The 20,678-nt window shown below is 43.5% G+C and overlaps 1 protein-coding gene across 1 annotated transcript; it reads left to right on the top strand.

The window, feature by feature from the left end:
- The first annotated feature begins 9,461 nt into the window (after positions 1 to 9,461).
- Positions 9,462 to 19,987, top strand: cnih2 (cornichon family AMPA receptor auxiliary protein 2). The gene is made up of 7 exons (XM_076020228.1): positions 9,462 to 9,897; positions 10,395 to 10,999; positions 13,664 to 13,732; positions 16,101 to 16,148; positions 17,662 to 17,774; positions 17,855 to 17,998; positions 19,297 to 19,987. The coding sequence occupies exons 2-7, from the start codon at positions 10,919 to 10,921 to the stop codon at positions 19,322 to 19,324; spliced, it is 483 nt and encodes a 160-aa protein (XP_075876343.1). The 5' UTR covers positions 9,462 to 9,897; positions 10,395 to 10,918; the 3' UTR covers positions 19,325 to 19,987.
- Positions 19,988 to 20,678: the final 691 nt, after the last annotated feature.

Raw genomic sequence — 20,678 nt, 5'->3', positions numbered from 1 at the left:
AAACACACCAAAGCCCAAACACCATGAGGCGGAGCAGGACACTCTGTTTAATCAAAGATGGAGCTTGTACTTCTGCTTAAAAACAACAAAAAACACAGAGACACTATAGCAGCACTGTTTTCTTTCTCCCACCCATCTTGAGCAATGAAATCGATGCGCTCTCCGTAGGAGCCCCTCCTCTTGACAATGTGAAAGCACTTCCTGCAACACCATTCGAGTAAAGAAGAGAACATTTACACAGAACTCACCCTCATAATGATAGTGAATAATTGACCCTCCATTTTAAACCCTATTAGTCATTTTAGTTTCTGCATAAAGTAAAACAAATATAAATCATTGTTGGAAAATGCTCAGACTGTGGACTGCATGAGGTTGATCTTAAGTGAAAGCCCTGTAGCTCTATCCAAACTACTCTCCTTTGCATAACTAAAGTATCAGGTGCTCTTAAAAGCACAGCATCCTCTTTATTTTTCATAAGATGCGATGCTGATGTGCATGCATGCCATTTAAACAGAGCTCTGGTCTGGTCTTACACAACAATCTTTCAGTGCCCTCAGATTATCAGGCGACGTCTCGTCTCGGGCTGCTCCGCTGGAGCCACGTCACCCTGTCTGTCATTTTTCACTCATTGACAGTCAGCACCATGGACAGCACCCCTGAGCCCCCTCTTACATTGAATAACAATACAAAAGGCATGCTTTCCACACCAAGCACACCCACACACTAGTTCATGAGAATCGGTTTCTGCCCTAAATTCATTTTACAGTGTTCTAGTATTGGAGTTAACCCAATTATCACCCAAATTAAAATGTTGGAATGTTTACCAAAGTCATTCGTTCATTTCACATATCAATCAGCAAAAGAGTCCATGAAAAGCCCAGCTAGTCAAGTCTGTTAGCAACAGCTGGAGGCTTCCTGTGGGTTTAGGGTTACAGAAGAAGCAACACCCTGTAAAGAGCCATGATATGCTGGGACCTTCAACACAACTCTTGCTAAGGCCAGTTGGAGGTAAAGCAAACATATATTTTCCATGCAAGACAGTCTTCACTGTTGTTTGGTTCTACTTTTAATATGAAAATGCTTAATAATTCTTGAAGAAAAAAGCATTATTGGCTGGATTCAAGGTTTGCTTTTTCACGTTTTTGGTCTTCTTCCCTTAAGCTTTTCAAGGGTGGTTTGAAGCTGTCATTTTTTGCTTGTGTAAAGAAGTCTGTGACAAAAGGATGCAGATTGACTGCATAATCTACAAAAACACACTGAAACATGATGGAAAGGTGGTATATTTCTCTTCTAAGTGAGACAAAGGTCTTTTAAAATAAGAAATAGTAACCAAGGAGCTAACTGGACACACGAGAGACCAGTGGGGTAGCATTCAGTTATACCCACTTTATGAAAAATCACCTGAATGTATTCAAAGGTCTGATACACAAACAGCGTTTGTATCAGTGTAAAAATGCATCCGCAGTTCCTGCCGTTCCAGCGCAGTGCCCCGTGTCTTCGTGCTTTAGGTGTTTCCTCGTCAGTTTCATTCCAAACATCTGAACCAACCAAAGAACGCATCCTGAAATAGAAGAGCGCTTTTCATGAGACAGAGTCAGCCTCAAGCGATAGCGCTCAACTTCTTTTCAAATCAATATCCAGCGAGATCATGTGCCAAACTAACCTACGGTGAAAAGCGCTGAGATGTCTTTAGGATTGTGTGACCTCCATTTAAAGGGCAGAAAACATTTAGTTTATGTTTCCAGGCTGAGGAGGAAAAAACAAGCTTTTTATGGTGGATTTGTTTTGGTCGCTATGACAACTGCTACTGTGTATCCACGGATGTTAAGGACGTCTTTATGGTGGGAGTCCTGCTGAGCTCTCATTTGGCAGACACTCGGAAGATGTATTTTTAGCATTTTTTGAATTAATAAGAAAATGGTTTGTTGCTCTGCGAGGCAATAGTACTGCTTTAGATCATTCAGGTCAGCTTTTACCTGACTACCATGAGCACGCATAGATAGATAGATAGATGGATCACCTCCATCTAGAAACCTCCCTGCAGTGGGTGCAATGCATGTTGTGCATGTAATGCAAAGAGATGGATGAAGCTGCAGCCTTTCCAAGGTGCTCATTATAAGAGCATCATCTAAATGCTCTGGGTGTGAGCTGCACAGCTGAATCTACACCAGCTTTTGCTGCAGGAGGTGCAGAATGACTGCAGACGCCTACCTGTCTGACAAAAAAGCTCCTGCCGTGTGTCTACTGACTGCACCTGCGTGCAGTTAACCCCTGGTATTCGCACCACAAAGCCATTTTGCCGCACGGCTGTCAGTGGAGAGCCGTAACCTTAAATGACTGCATCGCATCTTTAATGGCCCCGCTTCGCACCGCCTTCCCTTGAGCGCCGTCGGCGTTTGTGTTGCCTTATGTTCAAAGGCGTGATCAATAAAGCCGCTTGCATTGAGAGTGCAGCAGGTCAGCAGACATTAAACTAACCCAATCTCGTTTCTGGACTATCTGATGACTTTAGAGGGCCTCCTCTCCCTTGGGAGGATCTTTATATGAAGTAATTGATGCAATATCCCACTTAACGGTGCCCTCAGCTGTTCAGACCTCTGTGCAATGCCATGCTTTAATTCCTGCTGATGCACTGTGACCGGAGTTAATGAGTCATCTGGCCAGCCTTAATCATCAGAGTCCTAAATGAGGTTTTAAACATGCGCTCAGACTGAGGACGTAAACATTGGTTAACTCAGAGCTCATGACCTCATTTAATAAAATGGGAACGTTTTCTTTGCATCAGCACACTTGCTTGTTTAGAAAACGCGGAGGTATATTTGTTAAGTGAGACATTATGAACTCAACATATTGCCATCTGTTGCTGCCTTTCTTATGTCGCCATCTTGTGGACAATTTAAAAAACATCACTGTGAATTTGCACCACCAACGCATTAGGTAAAATTCCAGTTCTCCCCGATTGCCACTAGAGGGTGATCTAATGACATCGGCCAACCATCATAATAATGATATTTTGCTATATTTTTTTTTACAACTCATCTGCAGATGAATCAGTGTTTCAGGGGGAAAGTAGTGGCTACAGATCAGTTGCAGTGATTGCACACGTGCCTGCTCTATCTGATATTTAAACTGCAGTCAAATCTCACGATAAAATCTAATTACACAAATGTATTTAACTATGCAAATTACTTGGTGAGTTCCAGGAGATTGGCCATCTTGGACTCCCTTTCTAGTAGTTTGATTCCGACTCACTTAAATGGTCACTGAGCTACCGGCACAAGATGGAACCAAAGCCAAGGTGCTGGGTGGAGTTCGACTAATAAAATGATATGGCGGTTACCAGTGGCGTGCACAGACATCTTGAGGAAGTTACAGGCATATTATATTACCTTGTAATACATGTGCAATTATGTTGTAATTGCATATGTATTTATTCCCATAGGACTGCATATGACTATTGTCAATAGTCATGCAGTCTGATGCAGATGGTTAATAATATTCAACTGCTTGGTTTCTGCTAATCACTGTACAATTCAAATTGGGCACAACAGAACATTGAGAATTAGGATTGCAACGCCAAATTGTGCATCCTTTAGTGACTATAAAATAAATAATTGAGTAAATAAAGACTTGAATGAGAGTGACCATTGATTGACTGAATACTTTATTAACAGTTTGAGAGACTGCAAGTTAAGTAAAATACAATAATGATAACACAAACATACCTAAAAGGGTTTCCACTGTGGTCCTGTTATCATTGTCTTTGTCCTAGTCCTATTTTAGAGGAGTATCCTCCTCTGTGCCATATCTTTCATCTCTGTACTAAGACTTTCTTAAAATCTTCACAGTAGTTATAGTTTGGCAGTTTTGTTGAGGGGCCAGGGGTTAAACAATACACTTGTTTCGTTTCATTTGTTACCTGGCTCGCTCGGTCGTCACTTGGGCATTTTAGAAGAATGACGGTGATTATTATTCAGTGAAAGCCTGCCGGGCATGGCGTGACAGGCAGTGGAGGATACGTGTCGGTGTATGTTGCTGAGGCAACCTGCTGCACTCACGCACTTTAGTCTCACTCTCTCTCACGCTCACTCACGTTTACATGCAGAGCTTAATCAGACTAAGCCCATAATTCAATTTTCTCGTCTAATCGGACTTGTCCTAGAGACATGGGACCACTTGCAGGCTCATCAGAATCCCTCAAGACACAACCATGTCAAATTTGGGGCTTCTAGCACATGAGGAACCCCAAAACCCAAACTCTAATTCCAAAGCCCTATCCCTAACCATAATGCCATGCAAATCTAATGAGGGTCAAAGGTCAACTTTGACCTAGAGACATGGCACCACTTGGAGGTTTATCAGGGCCGCTAAAGACACACCCACATCAAATTTCGGGCTTCTAGCACACGAGGAACCCCAAAACCCTAACCCTAATTCCAGTGTTAACCCTAACCCTAATGCCATGCAAGTCTATGGGCTCAAAGGTCAACTTTGACATGGGGCCACTTCCTTTTGCATCAGGAGCCCCCAAGACACACCCACATCAAATTTGGGCCTTCTAGCACATGAGGAACCCCAAAAGCCAAAACCTAATTCCAAAACCCTAACCCTAATTCCAGCCTAAACCCCAGTGGCACCACCAGGGAGTGGCCAAGGGTGGCCACGGCCCCCCCTATAAATTTACTGGCCACCCCACTGGCCACCCCACTGGCCAGTATACAGCTCAGCGTGTGTGCGTGACCGTCGCTTGTATCTACACAGATAAATGACCTCAATGATAAATGATAAATGACCTCTGGTCCGATCGGAGCCGAGCCTCAGTAAGTCAAAATAAGTCATAAAGTCAAAATATTCTTTCGTAACAGAAGAGGGGGAAGTATGAGTCCTAACGTGTGCTTTTTGAGTGCTAAATAGTGCCGCTACAGCACCTGTTAGAGCAGCCTTTTGACGGGTTTTTGACATGTAGAACTGAGTTACGTAGCTAACGTTAGCTGCTGATTGTGTATGTTATGTCAGTCATTTTCAGACAATGAAGAGAAAGTCCACAGACATCTCTTCTTATTTTAAAAAGAGTATGAGAACAGGAGAGAAAGAGACGACAAGGCAGCAACAGAGCCATAGTGAGGAGGGGGAGGAGAAGGAGGAAGAGGAGGATGGAGTAGAGGAAAATACAGAGCAGGATACACAGCCAGCGTCAATAACAGCCAGAAGCCAGGCAGGACTCAACAAAAGCAGCTGCTCAACCTGTTCCTGGACCAACAGGTGAAATTATAACTGCTTGGCCTTAATAATGAAATTGACGGCTCGGTTAGATAGTAACGGCATCTGGAGAAATGTATGTTTTGTTTAGTGTGTTTCCATTAAATTACAAATCATGACACACTCAATTAAAGCTTGTTTATTGATAGTTGAGTTTCATTTGTCTGAATAGAAATACCTACAGGCTATTATTACAGCTATAATTGACAATTACTATTGAGAGGGACTAAATATCATCATCATCATTATTATTATTATTATTATTGTTATTATTATTACCACTATTATCATTATTATTTTGATGTCAGAATAACTGATTTTGCCTCTGGTTTATCATAGATAGAGTCTGTGCACATTAGATAATTAGTAACATTAAATATAACACAATAAACCAAAGCATGTCAGTAGGCATTTCCTTAAGTCTTTCTGATAGTTTTCTACTGGCTGGTTTACTACAACAGTATCATGATATCCTGAAATTATGGCTTTTAGTTTTGGTGTGCCACCCCAAGATTTTAAGCGTCCCCATCTGGCCACCCCTATGAAAAATTTCTGGAGGCGCCACTGCTAAACCCTAACCCTAATGCCATGCAAGTCTATGAGGGTCAAAGGTCAACGTTGTCCTACAGATATGGGACCACTTGCAGGTTCATCAGGATTCCTCAAGACACACCCACGTCAAATTTGGGGCTTCTAGCACGTGAGGAACCCATTAACCCTAATCCCAATTTTGATTAAAACTTAATTAGGTTGAAAAATGGTTAAATCACACCCCAAAATGGTTGAAAATGGTTGAATCGACAGTGAAAAATGGATGAAAAATGGTTGAGTCAACGTTTAAAAAATATGGTTGAAAAAAATAGCAGGGTGAGAGAGGAGACAAGGGACCAGGTTTGGCTGCTTCCCTTAAGTGAGAGGCACAGTTATGTAAGGCTGGGTATCGAGTTCAATACTTTTTTTTGGCATCAACCGCATTGCCTCAGTACCATCGAGTATTGAAAAATGTCTTGTTGTTCATTACCAAATTTCAATACCATAGAAGTTACCTACCAACATCAGTGATCAGTTATCTGGCTACTCACGCTGTACTGTAGATGCCCCAGAGTTTGGCAGTTTAGAGTTTAGATTTTGACTTCAATGGTGTATCATTTTGAAAGAGCTGAAGTGTGTTTCCTGTTGTGCTGTTTGTGTTTGTGTGTGTGTGTGTGTTTTTTTTTAGCTGCTAAGGAGAGGTGCAATTAAATGTGAGAGGATGAAAAATCACTCAATAGACCTCTGAACAATTTGTCCTCCTCACTTGTAAAATGATGGCTACTCCCCTACTGACACACACACATATTTTGGGTCATAAATGTATGTTAATCCAATATTGTACACTGTAAAAACAACAACAACAACAACAACAACAACAACAAAACAAACACTCTATCAGCAGCCCCCCACCCCCCCCACCCCCCAAGGGCACAAAGCTCCAGAGGGGAAAAGGGCATGTGCTCTAGCACCACCTAGTGTCTATCTGTGCAAGTCCCTGGCGGTTACTTATTATCTCAGAAAAATATTATTTTTGTTTGAGCAAAGTGGAAATTACATTAGCCCTCATATCACATTTTGTTAAGTCCAACATAGCAGACCCAGTTTTGATTTAATCACAACCCAACCTTATTTTAACCCACTGATCTCATTCGAGGGTCTCTGTGAAACCAATGAATTATCGCTTACAGCTAAAATTATATTTTTATTAATTCCATTATTTATTTATTAAATAACTATTTTATTTAGTTTTTAAAACCAACGCCAACAACAGTTGCAGTTGGTGCAGACAGCAGGACATCCCCGTCCATGGAAAACCCAGTCGACCAGAATAGACCAGTGGCCTCGGTCTGAGCATTAGATGGCTAACACAGTAACCCAGATTGCATACAAACACCATTTACTTGATGTTCTAAACCCAAATGCAGTCTTCTCGCCAACTTTCCACGACTCAATACATAAGCCATATGTACCATACTGCATGTGCTGTGTGTTTTATTTTTTTCACTTTGAGCCATTAGTGTCCACCCAAGTTGAACTGCAGCGCTAGATCCTCAAGATGTAATTATTTCAATCCATCATTTGCGATAATACATCTAGTGTATGCTTCCACATCCTAAAGAATATCATTATCATTATCATTATCTCAATCGCCACTCTTACTGACCTCTCTGTGACCACTTCTGGTGCTTCTATAGTCAGTTCAGTGTGACATAGGCAGAACATTGTGTTACTGTCTTTTTACACAATGACTTTAATTGCTGCTGGTGACTGTCTAAAAATCCTCAGTGAATGGAAAATAACCATCCCTGTATCATAAAAAATCCCCATACTTTGTTCTCCTCCTGCACAGATATCATTCTGATTCTAAAGGATCACAGGGAAATCAAGAAGACTCATTCCGGCAAATTGATTTAATCACAGTTATTTGTAATCTGCTAAAGAAACTTGACGATGGCTAAATCTCAAGATGAAAAAAGCTTTTTCCAACTGCTGCCACTGTGTCAGTGCTTGACCATGTATCTCCTGAATAAGTGATCCAGCAGTGTTGCTGGGTTAGAACTGGAACCTGCCCACTTCAGACTATTGTCCTCAGGTTTTAAGCGGAGCAAAATGTTCACAGGTGGACAAGATTGTTACCAACATGAACTTTGCTACTGTTTGCCGTCATGTTCCGAACACAAGTCCCTTTGTCGATGGTGATAACAACAGTGTTTTTATTCCCATATTTTAAATTACTCAACGTTCATTAAAAGTACTGACGCAAAAACTGTACACTAGATTCCAAAGAGCTCCTATAGACGACGCTCATGCTGGTTGGTTAATGGATCTGTCAAGGAGGGAGTGTCTGGAAGAGCTGACAGGAACATGTAGCTCTCATACACCCAAAGAAAGCAATTATAATCAAAGTAATGAGAGCATCACCGATTGCCTTGCCCCCCTGGACAAAAAGTCTATAAAGTGATAACGACTACAAGTGATAAGAGCTATTAAAAACATTCTTAGGAGTTGTAAGAATCATAGTGTTATAACGAAGGCTTTATAATAATAATAATAATAATAATAATAATAATAATAATAATAATGATAATAATAATAATTGTCTTAACAATTACAGAAACAATCTAAAATAATTGGCCAGCAAAGAATCTGTATCATGTGTGACTTGGCTGAAGAAGACAAGAAGATACACAGTCACAAAATATCAAATTTCACCTGAGACATAAAAGAAACATTCTAAAGTCAAAGATATTGTGTACATATTGTTATATATTACCGAGGGGCACCGTGGTATATGTAAGGAGAAATACTTTTAACCTGCAGTAGCTAAAATATGTCTGCAGAGTGCAAGCTTGTCCCAACTTTGACAACTCAATGTGATTTCTGTTTCTACAAACACAATTCGGACTAAACGTTAGTAACACAGTATGGGAATGCAGCAGGGCCGTGGGTATGTCAGACAAAACGGATGAGAGCCATCACATTACATCATCGCCATCTACCCTCACATTTGCATTTTGACAGCATGAAAGAGAGTGTCGAAGAAGTGTTTTTGTGAATTTGGAGCCTCTGACTGAATTGAATAGTTGTCAGTTGTAATTTCGGTAGCACACATTAACATCAAGGCTCAGTCAACATCTGAAAAACCCCATCGCTGTGAATTGCAATTTCATGATTCTGGCTTTCTTGTTAAATAATTGGACTGGAATAATGGGTCATTAACAGAGGTTTGCAAAAAAGAGGGGGTGGGGGGTTGAAAGGCATGGTGTGCAGCTAAAAAGGAACACCCACAGAAAATAGGACCTGCATTTCGCAAAATGATGCCTAAGTGAAGGCTTCACACAAAGGGGAAAATGATGGAGAAAAGGTGTCCAGGAGAGATGGATGCAGAGTGAAGGGTAAAAAAAAAAAAAAAAAAAAAAAAAAAACCTAGAACATTTTTGCCACCTGCCCTGCCTCCTCATCACTCTCAGGGGAACAAGAGATTATGGAAATGTCTAAATGCAAGAGGAGACTGACAGACAGGGAGGAGGAGGAAGAAGAGGAGGAGGAAGAGCAGGAGGAGGGAGGAGAGCAAATTGGAGAGGGAGGGAGGCCGAGTCACGCTATTGGTGGAGTGTTCGAACATCAAGCGTGGTGGAAACATCCCTCTAGCAGAGAGCGGCTGCAGTCTCAGGAAACACATCCAGGTGTCGACGCAGAGAGACGGCTTTCTGACAGAGAGGCGGATCGAGGAACGAATGACTTCTCAGGGCTGAAGGGGGGTCGGGTGGGGGAGAAAGAGGAGGGCTTCAGTGCAAAAAAACAAAAAAAAACCCCACAAAAAAACAGAAGAAGAAGCTGGAGTTAATTCCAAGTCAGAGGAAAGATTAGGACCCAGCATGTAGTCCCGAGCGGAGGGGTCCCTGCCGTCTTGTCACCCCTCAGAACTGCGCTGAGGCTGAGTCTCAATGTTTTTCTGGAGCAGCGTGAGGGGCAACAGATGCAGAGCGGTCAGCCGTGACATGGTGCCGACCCACATTGACGAGGGCAGACAGGACTGTTCACTGGCAGACACGTCTCCGGCCAGGCGCAGGTATTCTCCACTCGACGCTGCCGTGAGTCCAGGTATTGATCCGCTGCTGTTAAGCTCTTGTGTTGCTGCTCAGAGCGGACGTGTGAATTTGGCTTGTTGATGCAGCTTCCTTATGATGTTTGCCGGCTCTCCGACTTACACTAGTGTGTGTCGTTTTTTCTTCTTCTTCTTCTTCTTCTTTTTTTTTTATTGCAAAGAAATTTAAAACAATAAGGCGTAGTATCCACAGCAATATTCGCACCCTTGGATCTACTTGCGGCTACGTGTAATGTGACAGTCACGCACGTGCGTATCTGTCTGACCATCTTAAACTCTGTTTGTTTACTCATCCGCAACATTCCGAAGTGCGCGTCACTGTAGATGTCGAGCAACAGATGAAGCGAGAGCCATTCGGCGACAAACTGCTGAACTATCACAAGCCATAACCATCCTGGACAGGAATAACAATAATAGTAATACTATTACTACTAATCTTAACAATAATAGCAGCGGTTTTTTTTTAATTTCTTATTTTTTTTATTTTTTTTAGAAGGCAGCGCTGTGATCAGTGTTTCGGCGGGATTCCTGTGCTTCTGCCGTCGGCGTGTCGGCCAGACACTCGGAGGGAGAAAGAGAGATGTGTAGGCTTTGTGTCAGGACAAACTGCACGGAGGGGAAGGAGGAGGAGACAGACATATTGCCCGTCAGAGGCTGAAAAGAGGAGCGCCGCTCCGGCCACAACTGGCAACCTGCGAGCAGACGCTCGGCAAAATCCAAAGGGTGGGGGCGGGGGGGCGACCCTGCTGTGGAAGAAGAGACAAAGGCGGGACATGAGGGCACGCGGTGACGATCGGGCTCATTATTGATTGATGCTAAACACCTGCGCTTTCACCCACCTGGCCGAGACACTCTCAGCACCCAGCTGGTGGTCTTAGGTCGGTCGGTGGGGGGGAGGGGAAGAGCAGCAGCAGGAGGGAGAGTTGGCAGCAGCCTAACAAGAGGCAGAGAGCAGAGGGGCGAAGTTCCCTTTTGCCCTCTCAACCCACCCCTGTCGTCAGGCTGGCTGGCACAGCCATGGCGTTCACCTTCGCGGCCTTCTGCTACATGCTCACCCTGGTGCTGTGCGCCGCGCTCATCTTCTTTGTCATATGGCAGGTGAGTGGCAACCCCCTGCACACCTGAGACCTCGCCACGAGCAGCCACATTAAACTAAATAAATAAATAAAATAAAATAAGGGGTGAGTAAGGGGGGGGGGGGGGCACTCCATCCCACGCAGGCAGACAAGCACGATGCACCCACGCACGGTCAGCAACACTGGCGGCAACATGATGGCATAGACACACACGCATACACACACACACACACACACACACACTGGTACTCCAGAGGTAATGACATGCATAAATGTGCTGCAAACCCTCAGAGTAACTTCTGCTATGTGACTGAGATTTTAAGTGGCCTGTCAAAAGCAAAAGTTAATTTTTCTTAAAACATCAAATACATATACATATATATATATGTATATATATATATATATATGTATATATATATATATATATATATATATATATATATATATGTATATATATATATATATATATATATATATATATGTATATATATATGTATGTATATATATATATATATATATATATATATATATATATATATGTATATATATATATATATATGTATATTTTAAATATGCAACGAGAGGCAGCAGGTGCAGGTGCCTTAAATGAAAAAAGAAAATCAAGTCAAGTTTCTGTTATGATTTTCAACTAGTTTCAACTTCAGAGGGGAGTGTGTCTAAGGCCAAATGTAAAAGCAATAGGAACATATGACTGTTTTTAGCAAGATGACGTCAGAAAACGCAGACAACTAGTGCGCTTACATTTGAAAATAAAGCCACTTAAAAATAACTGGCGACTTGTCCAGGGTGTCACCCCGTCTTTGCCCAGTGACAGCTGGGATAATCTCCAGCAGACACCTGCAACCCTGAGTGGATGGATGGATGGATGGATGGATGGATGGATAATTCAAAAATAAGCATTTACACTTGTATAGCAGGTCCACTTGTACGGAGGCAGCCATTTTACACCAGAACAAACCTGCAGCCCCTGAGTGATCTGACACACAACATATGGCACATCAGACAAGATGCCAGTGAAAAATTAAAATGGAACCCAGTCTACCATGTATTTTCCCAACATTAGGTCGTCATTTAGAATCACACTCTGGGCCTCTTGATGTCAGAGTGTAGACTTGGAGGTGGTGGAAGAAGCAGAGACATCAGACGTCTCCCAGCCAGCCAGCCAGCCAGTCAGTCAGTCAGTTTCTCCGTCCAGAGTTTTGCAGACATGTGCTGGTGGTTCACGCGGCAAACGCTCTGCTTTCTATTCCCCCCACCTCTCGCACTCAGCGGATCTGGTCGGGGCGGGGAATGCCGTGCAGCGACGGGACGCATGGTTATGAATATAAGGCTTGAAGTGACTAACATACCAATCGACAAAGTGGGTGAGACTGCACATGAGTCAGTCGGCGTGTCTGCGTGTGAGAGAGGCGGCGAGAAGCGTGCGTCTGGCTCGGCTTTCATAGCCTGCCACAGGAGCGCTCATTAAACTCATTCTATGTGGACGCCCCCCCAACCCACAGACACACACACACACACACACACACACACACACACACACACACACACACAGCCACCACCACCACCCACGGGTGCAGTAGCACACACAGCCCTACGCCCACCCCCCCCAGCGCTGCTCGGCTCCAGACCAATGGGAGCCCTCGCTCACTGCTATAGTAACCATGGAGCCGACAGAGGGGTTCACCATGTCGCCATGGAAACTGCATCTGTTTACAACGTGTGAAAGGAGGGGAGGGAGAAGGGGCGACTCCACTCCATTTGTCTTGTTATCAGCACTTTTATAGCGTTTTAATGGATCCCCCCACCACCACCTCCACCCTGTCGGAAAGCCGGAGTGACGATAAGCACAGCGGGCGGCTTTTACGCTGAGTTATTGGTGTTTTTATTGAGCTATTAATCAAGGAGCTGGTGAGAATAATTACCAGGCGCGGCGTTTAAGCCAGAGACAATGACACTGTTTACCCCATCCCACCCCCAATTAAAATCTCCTCATGTTACCTTTGATTATTTCCCTCGAAAAGCTAAAAGAACGACGCTGGGAGGAGTCATGCAGAGCATTTCTGTTTCTGTACGTCACAAACTCTGAATCAATCACCTTTATCCTGCCAAATTCCAAATGATCAATTTATGAGTTACTTTGCAACAAAAACACAGGTCATGTTGACATTTTACTCAAAGGCATAATCAAAAGAAAGCAGTGTCCATTAATAATCAAAAACACCACTGGCAGCAAAATAAATGAATAAAAATGACATTCCTGTGAAATGTCGCCATTTGATAAATTTTGCAGGTAGGAGAAATAAAATGCAAATCCAACTGTGCCTGACACCAGAGGGAGGACAAACAACCCTTACATATGAAATTGATAGAAAGGTTGCACAATGATCCATACACTGCGGGAGCTGGCACATTACACACTGGGAAGAAAAAGGTTGAAGCTGTATGTAATTAGACTTGTACTCACCCAACATTTAATCATCGCTGGTGCCCAGGCACAGTCAACAATGTGTGGCTGCAGCTGTACTAAACGCAACACACATCACACACATACAGTCAAAACCACTTTATCGGGGGATTTATTGGAATTAGGTGAAGTGCATTTGCTGTTCATTTTGTCTTGAGTTAACTGCAGGGAAATAAGCTCACGTTGCCTGTTGTTTTTCAGATTATTGCCTTTGATGAGCTGCGCACAGACTTCAAAAACCCCATTGATCAGAGCAATCCCACCAGAGCGGTAAGAGCCCTGCTGTTTCTCTGCTTTCAAGGATCATCAAACCCTTGCGTGCACGCAGGAATCCCTTCTTTTCTTTCCTTTTCTTTTCCTATTTTTTTTTTTTTCACGTCAAAGAGGCTCCCGAGGTGTTAAAACATAGAGAGAACAAATAAGGGGGTTTCATCCTTAAAACGTGACCCAAATTATAAAAACAGTTGCATTTTCAAATTAGACGCTGTATGATTCTTAGTCGCAGCTTTTAAACGTTGGTCTTCTTGTCAAACACAGCAAGGTGTCATTTGAACAGCATAAATAGCCAATTAAATGTTTTTTTTATTTTTATTTAAAAAAAAAAAGCTCCCCCAAATTTTGGATTCTTTATTCAATTAAATTGAGCTCATGAATTGATTCATCAGCGTCTCAATATTTGCGCTCCACTCTGGAAACACATGCCTCTAATCAGAGGTCGCAGGTGATTGCCACGGCATCGTCTCTGGCGTAATGTTCCTCATTTGCATGCAGATTGGAGCCATCAAGCTCGCGGTGAAGGCGGCTCACCGCCTAATCAGTTTATTATTTTTTTTTAAACGATGCAAGCGAGTTCCTGCGAAATATTAGAAATGAGAGCCAACACGCAAACGTTCCTGCTCTCCAGCGCTCCTCGTGACTGTGTCTGTAAATTGAAGCCCTGCGGATAAATTCTTTTGGACTATTCTGTCTCGCACTCTGGCGTAATTCGTCATGTCTGGTTTGGATGTTTCCGCTCGATTGTGCAAAAGAAACACGATTATAAAATGGGCATTGTCGTGAGTCAGCGGTGAATAATCGTCATTATTCCTTTAGCCGCGAATGTCTTTTCACAAGTGAGCTAATGTCCCAGCAGTCGCAGCGAACCTGCGTCTGAACAGCGAAGCATTGAGAGGAGGGCAGCAAAAAAAAACAAAAAACAGTGAGAGGCGGCTGTGGGAGTGCTGAGGGAGGCCCGCCAGCAGGAGAGATGGGCGGCTGGAGCGGCGGGTGGTGGGTGGTGGACACAATAATTGCATCACCTGAACAAAATAATGATAATTATGCAATACAGTGTCTGCGCAAGAACCTGTGCTTCTTGAATGTTAAGACTGAGATGGACGAGCTGATTTCTCCGCAGTCGACAATCTTCGCGGCGGGTTTTGCTGCACGGCCTCTCGGACCGATTGTCTGGAACTGCGCGGCTGTTGTTGCAACGTTTTTGTGTTGTTGTTTTTTTAATCAATAGCAAACAACCTGAACATGTCGTCCTGTCGTCTTGTCGGATGTTCTGACAAAGAACATGATGGGTCGGGATGCAATGCTGCCACTCTGTCCCAAAATCAATAAACTGCGCAAACACAAAGAGACACACAACGAGGCAACGGCGCCAGGGAAGCACACAGCAATCGTCCCTGCGCTCGCTCCGCCGCTGCTGCCTTCGCCAATAAATATTTGTCAGTGCTAGAAATGACAAAGGATCTAAACAGAGGAGGAAGGAAAAAATGGATTTCTGAGTCGAGCTTTGGCGTGCAGCCGCTTAGCGAGAAAGAAAAAAGTTAACTGGAGTGAAAGTCTTCCGTTGTTGGCGACAGGAAAGAGACTTTCTTTATTGTGAAAGGTTCCCCAGTTTGGCTCCTGTAGTTGCAACAATCTCATTTTCAGCATGAGATGGATGACGCCCTGCCGTGGCCCCTCCGGGAGGCTACGGGCAACAATGTCGCGGGACAATTTACCAGCGCAGTTACAAACCATACGGCGTGTTACTGGGAGTTGAAACGTCCAGCAAACATAAAGCAAAGATTGAATTGAAAGCTCGAATTCACGGAAACAACACAGACCAAGTGGAGGAGAAGCAAGAGTAGAGAAAATGCACAGCAAGCCTGGTTAGTTTCAGAGCAACAAATCCACTTCCAGGTCACTGGGGGAGAGTTTGAATTTAAACTCATGTGCTCAGCGTTGAAGGCTTGATGCAGTTACATCAGAACAATTCATTAACACGTCAGTGTCTCACTGAGTTCATCCATTCAACTGCACTTCAATGCCAACATGTAATCAGCCAAGGCAGTTACTCATTGTATTCTGGCATGCTGTCGTGGTTAAGACCACCAGCTGAAGTTCAAAGAGAGCATTAGAATAGTGAGAAAATGACATGAGATGCTTTTTGGTCTTCTTGACACCATCAGTGACACATGGGAGACCAAACAGCTGTGTTTTAGCAGAGAGTGTATGCCACCAAGCACAGCCACCTTCAGTGCTTGCAGTCCGGATGCTATGACTTCTGTTTGCAACCACCCACAAATGTTTTTTTTAAACCTCATAAATATCCATCATACCAATTTGCAGAGCTTTTAATCAAAACGTTCTTTTACACACTCCACAGAGGGAACGGATTCTGAACATCGAAAGGATCTGCAACTTACTTCGCAGGGTAAGTTAATGATGTTTCACTAATATTCTTTGTTAACCTTCTGCCGGAGCCTGGGTGAAACAGAAGGGCTCCAGACAGGCACGACCATTAGTCTCCCCCCCGAGTGCTGCGAGGGCCATGACGCACGATGATTCACTTCACATGTACCCTCTCCTCTCAGCCCACCTTCGCACACACACACACACACACACACACACACACACACACACACACACACACACACACACACAAGAGCGTCAAAGATTTTCTATGTTGTGATGATTTCCCCCATATTTTTCCATTCCAAGGCTTTCAAAGAGAACCCAGAGTTGTTGAAATGTGACATGAAGTAAATGTCGTGAGCTGCTTCGAGTTTTGGTAAAAGCTCGAAAGCATTGAATGCATCAGGGCATGCTCAAAACACATTCAAGTGATGATGTAGAAACTAAAGACAAAGAAGTGGCAAAAAAATTGGGATTAACAAGACATTACATGTGCAGAATAAAGCAATAAACTATGAGATACAATCTGAGATTATGTTTTGGATGAAAATGAAGGAGATTTTAAAAAAAAAATATCAATGCTTACATGTTGCTGTTGGTTTCCAGATGTTTGCAAATGTTCGACTGTGAGATTAGTTCCCTTTTTGTTCTTACGTAGCAAGATTTATCTCCTAATAAAAGTAAATAAATAATAAAATAAATAAGATGGTGATATACAGTGGTATTTTTAGTAGAGAGGAAAAAAAGGCAGCATGCAAAGTGAATGTGAGAATACATCCTCAATACAGGTTTAATTAATTATTTAACTAAGAAGCACACAAGGATGCTTAAAGATGAAGTTCACAATGCCTTAAAATGTGTCATGACAGCCCAGCTCTCCACTCCACCCTTGCCCCAGGTTAGTGGTCCCCATCCAATAAGTGGTAATATAAGAGTCATATCTACAGTGCTGTCAGTCCACATACAGAAATAGATCCAGGGAAGACTCGTCATATAGGGATGAGAAACATTTTTGCAATAATAAATTACTCCTAACTGTAACTTAGAAAGATTTTATGGGATGTTTTTAAATAATTTGTTTTCTCATTTGGAATTTGACAGCAGTGTGTAGCTACCAATGTCGTGAGGCAGTGAAAGGACACATCTTGGCCTCTTTATCTGCAGCTGGATGTACAACTAAGATACAATTTGTAACAAGAATGTCTTCTTGATGTTTTTTTGTTAGGGACCAAGCTACCACCCCAAGCAGCCTGTGGCTTACGTGTCCGACTTCTCCTAATATCTAAAAAGTGGACTTCCAGTGTTTGAAGCTATTTTTGCACCTGTGAGAGCAGCGAGCGAGCCATGAGTAACATTAACGCCTTCCGCGTGAAAGCGTTGGCCTCGCAGTGCCGCGCTGCTGTCGTAGATCATAGCACAACATGCAACTCATTGGTGTAACATTTCCCCGGAGCGACTGCGATGTTATCCATTTCTGACAGCCTGCAGACTTGTAACCGGGGGGGGGGACTTCCTGTGTCTTTTCTGGGTAGCTGGTGGTCCCAGAGTACTCCATCCACGGGCTCTTCTGCCTGATGTTCATGTGCGCCGGAGAGTGGGTCACACTTGGCCTAAATATCCCGTTGCTCTTCTACCATCTGTGGAGGTACGGTGCCGCGGCAGATGCCTGGTGCAGCTTCTGTTGGTCTGGCGCACGGGCGAGCCCAGCCTCTCTTCCTCTTGCAGGTTTTTCCACCGGCCGGCCGACGGGTCGGAAGTCATGTACGATCCCGTCAGCGTGATGAACGCCGACATTCTCAATTACTGCCAGAAGGAGTCGTGGTGCAAGCTGGGCTTCTATCTGCTCTCTTTCTTCTATTATCTCTACAGGTGGGTCTGAAGCCTCCTTGCTCAAAACATTTGAGCTTTTTAACCTTGCATGCCAGTTGGGCCGCTCTTGAAATCTGTTGGATTCTTGTCACACATCTGTATGGTCAACAGCCCGAGCTTTGTATTTGTGAAGAGCGGGTAAAAGGTAAAAAGTGATGGACGACTCTGTTCGCTCGTGACATGGAACAATCACTTCTTATTGCCAGTCGGACCAGGTGGATACGGCTCAAGGCTTCCTTGATGGAAGGGTCACGCTAGCTGCGCTTCAACAAAATGCAACACTGTGTTTAACTCAACTCCTCTTGCCATAGTCAGTGGAGTCAAAAGAAAACCACTCCTCCCACACCCCTCATGAAAAGCCTTTGGTGCCAACGTTTTGTCATTTTAATGTGAAAGTGCCGTCCGCTTTGGCTCGAAACTACTGAGGCTGCAGCTTCCACGCTCGTCCCTTTAGCAGCAGCAAGTCCTACTCCTCCTTGTTTTTGTCCTCTTCTGTGGAATTTAAAGGTAGCTTGCAGCAGTTGCGTAGGCAGAAATTGTATTTTGGGTGGGCCAGTGCAGAACTGGACGGCCAATCTTTCACCAGCAAGGAGGACTAAAAAGCAACAGTAGGACCAAGGCAGACGAGCTGTGGAAGCAGACGTTCACTTAATGTAAAATCCTGCATTACAAAGAGAAGAACGGCAACGCTGTCAATCAGCGGAGCTCAACAAAGGCCTGGCACAACAGTCTAGACGGAAACCTCTATCACAGCCTTTTCACAGTGAAATATATTTGCACCTGCAGAAACGCCAGTTGCCTCCTGCACCATCGCCTCTAAAAGGTGGCCGGTTGGTTATGTAATGCTTAGTGTGACTGCCAAGCCTTTTATTGGAGTTTGGCACAGTGGACATGTAAGGTTTCCAAATTTAAATCTCAATGACCCAGCAGCCGTACAAGGTTTCATTGTTCGACAAATCGACAAAATTCAACAAGGGCACGGCGGCATGTAGCCTAACGCTGCTGCCGCGATGCTTCTTCTTCTATCTGTTTCTGGCAGAATTTTCTGGATTGTTTTTCTTTAGCCTTTTTCACTCACCCGCACCGCAGCATGTTGCCATGGTTAGTCAATATCGACGTTGCCCTCAGGCTCAATAATTAATGAATATGTGAAAAAAAAATTGCAGTGCAATTAAAGATTGGATGACAGCAAGCGAGGCAAAATATTGTGAAATTCAATCTGAGTGTAATCAGCCTAAGAATAAACGCTTACAGTGTGTCACTTAAAGTTCTATTTTGTCTCCATTTCTTTTTTGAAGTATGGTGTATGCTTTGGTGAGCTTCTAGTCAACTGTTGGGCGGCAGACCTGCGAGAGCGAGAAGGCAGACACCGAGGGACAAGAGGAGACGTCAGAACTCCCCTCCCTCCGTGTTTCCCTCCCATCTCTGGCTCGGCTTTTTAACAGTCTGACCTGGGACACGACAACATGAAGACCAACCTCAGTGATAATGTGAATGTAAGTGTTGCCTCCGCTCAATTACATCCGTCTATCCCAGACACTGCTGTCGGATGGCTGGACAATTCTTCCTTTTTTTTCCTTCTGTCTTTCCGAGAGACTGAAATCAAAAAGATCGACAAGAAGCAGGTGTTTGTGTTGCCTTTGACCCACAAAATACCAATATATTGCTGAAGGGCTGGAGTCCCCCCCCTTACACAAACACACACACACACCTTCCCTCGCTGCTGATCCAGTCGCTCTACTCACTGTGAATCTTTGAACACCTATAGGGGCTAAAAAACAAAACAAAAAAAAACAGTTGCCATGTCTGTAATATTCAAAAATAAACGAAAAGCAGGACTGTTTTGGCATCATTGAAAGTTAAGATGATACCACAAATATCAAACTAGTGCTTTGATTGTGTTGAACACGTGAAATCAATAGGATCTACAGGAAAACAAAACATTATTTCACCCTGGATGGAAAGACCACCCTGGCACTTATTTGACTCAAGCCACTGCCAAGAGTCAAAATCAGCAAGGGGAATCATAACTTTGACTGTGAAGGTCTATAACATGGATTAAAAATAGGTATGTCTGTAAACTGAGAGGATTTTTTTTTTTAGACGTATTATTTAAATGCTACACGCTTGATTCTTGCTTTCCAAAGAGCCTCCTGCTTAGACACACATTCAATGCCAGAAGTCTATGTTTAAAAAAAGACAAAAAAAAACATTGTGCCAAATGAGTAGGTCAGTTTCAACAAGCGTTTGAGAACAAAGGAAGAGTCAGGAAGTGCTTGCAGCATTGTCACATACATGCCGAGTATTGTAAAGCCTGTTCTTTTACATTTAGTCATACAGACGTCAGTCTGTCTCAATTTGCCAGAATGTTTTTAATAGAAAAACAGTAGTTGTGTTGTTTTATTGTGTGCAGGGAGCGCCTTATTCCTTTTCCAGTGAAGTTTACTCCTAATCATCTGTATTTATACTGTAGTGGTTTCAGCACAGCGGACTGATCCGAGGTAGAATTTAGAGCATTTTGTGTACCAAAAGCAATTCAAGGCTGAAACAATAGCAGTGCGAACTGATTCAAGGGACACGCTGACGCAGCTTTCTTCAGTGTGTGTGACAAAAGGGACGGATGGCGACGCATCGCTCACTGACAGCGTTTCGCTGCTTCAGAGGTTGCATTGATGGCAAA

This window comes from Nelusetta ayraudi, unplaced genomic scaffold (assembly GCF_046127955.1).
Source record: "Nelusetta ayraudi isolate G7.1 ecotype Tasmania unplaced genomic scaffold, CSIRO-AGI_Nayr_v1 ptg000011l, whole genome shotgun sequence".
In the NCBI taxonomy this organism is placed as follows: Eukaryota; Metazoa; Chordata; class Actinopteri; order Tetraodontiformes; family Monacanthidae; genus Nelusetta; species Nelusetta ayraudi.
This window is presented reverse-complemented; position numbering and strand designations above follow the sequence as displayed.

Bases quoted from the DNA above. Each gene is read 5' to 3' on its own strand.
- cnih2 (XM_076020228.1), top strand. From the start codon at position 10,919: ATGGCGTTCACCTTCGCGGCCTTCTGCTACATGCTCACCCTGGTGCTG. The intron at 11,000-13,663 runs GTGAGTGGCAAC...GTTGTTTTTCAG, and splicing joins TCTTCTTTGTCATATGGCAG to ATTATTGCCTTTGATGAGCT. The intron at 16,149-17,661 runs GTAAGTTAATGA...TTTTCTGGGTAG, and splicing joins TCTGCAACTTACTTCGCAGG to CTGGTGGTCCCAGAGTACTC.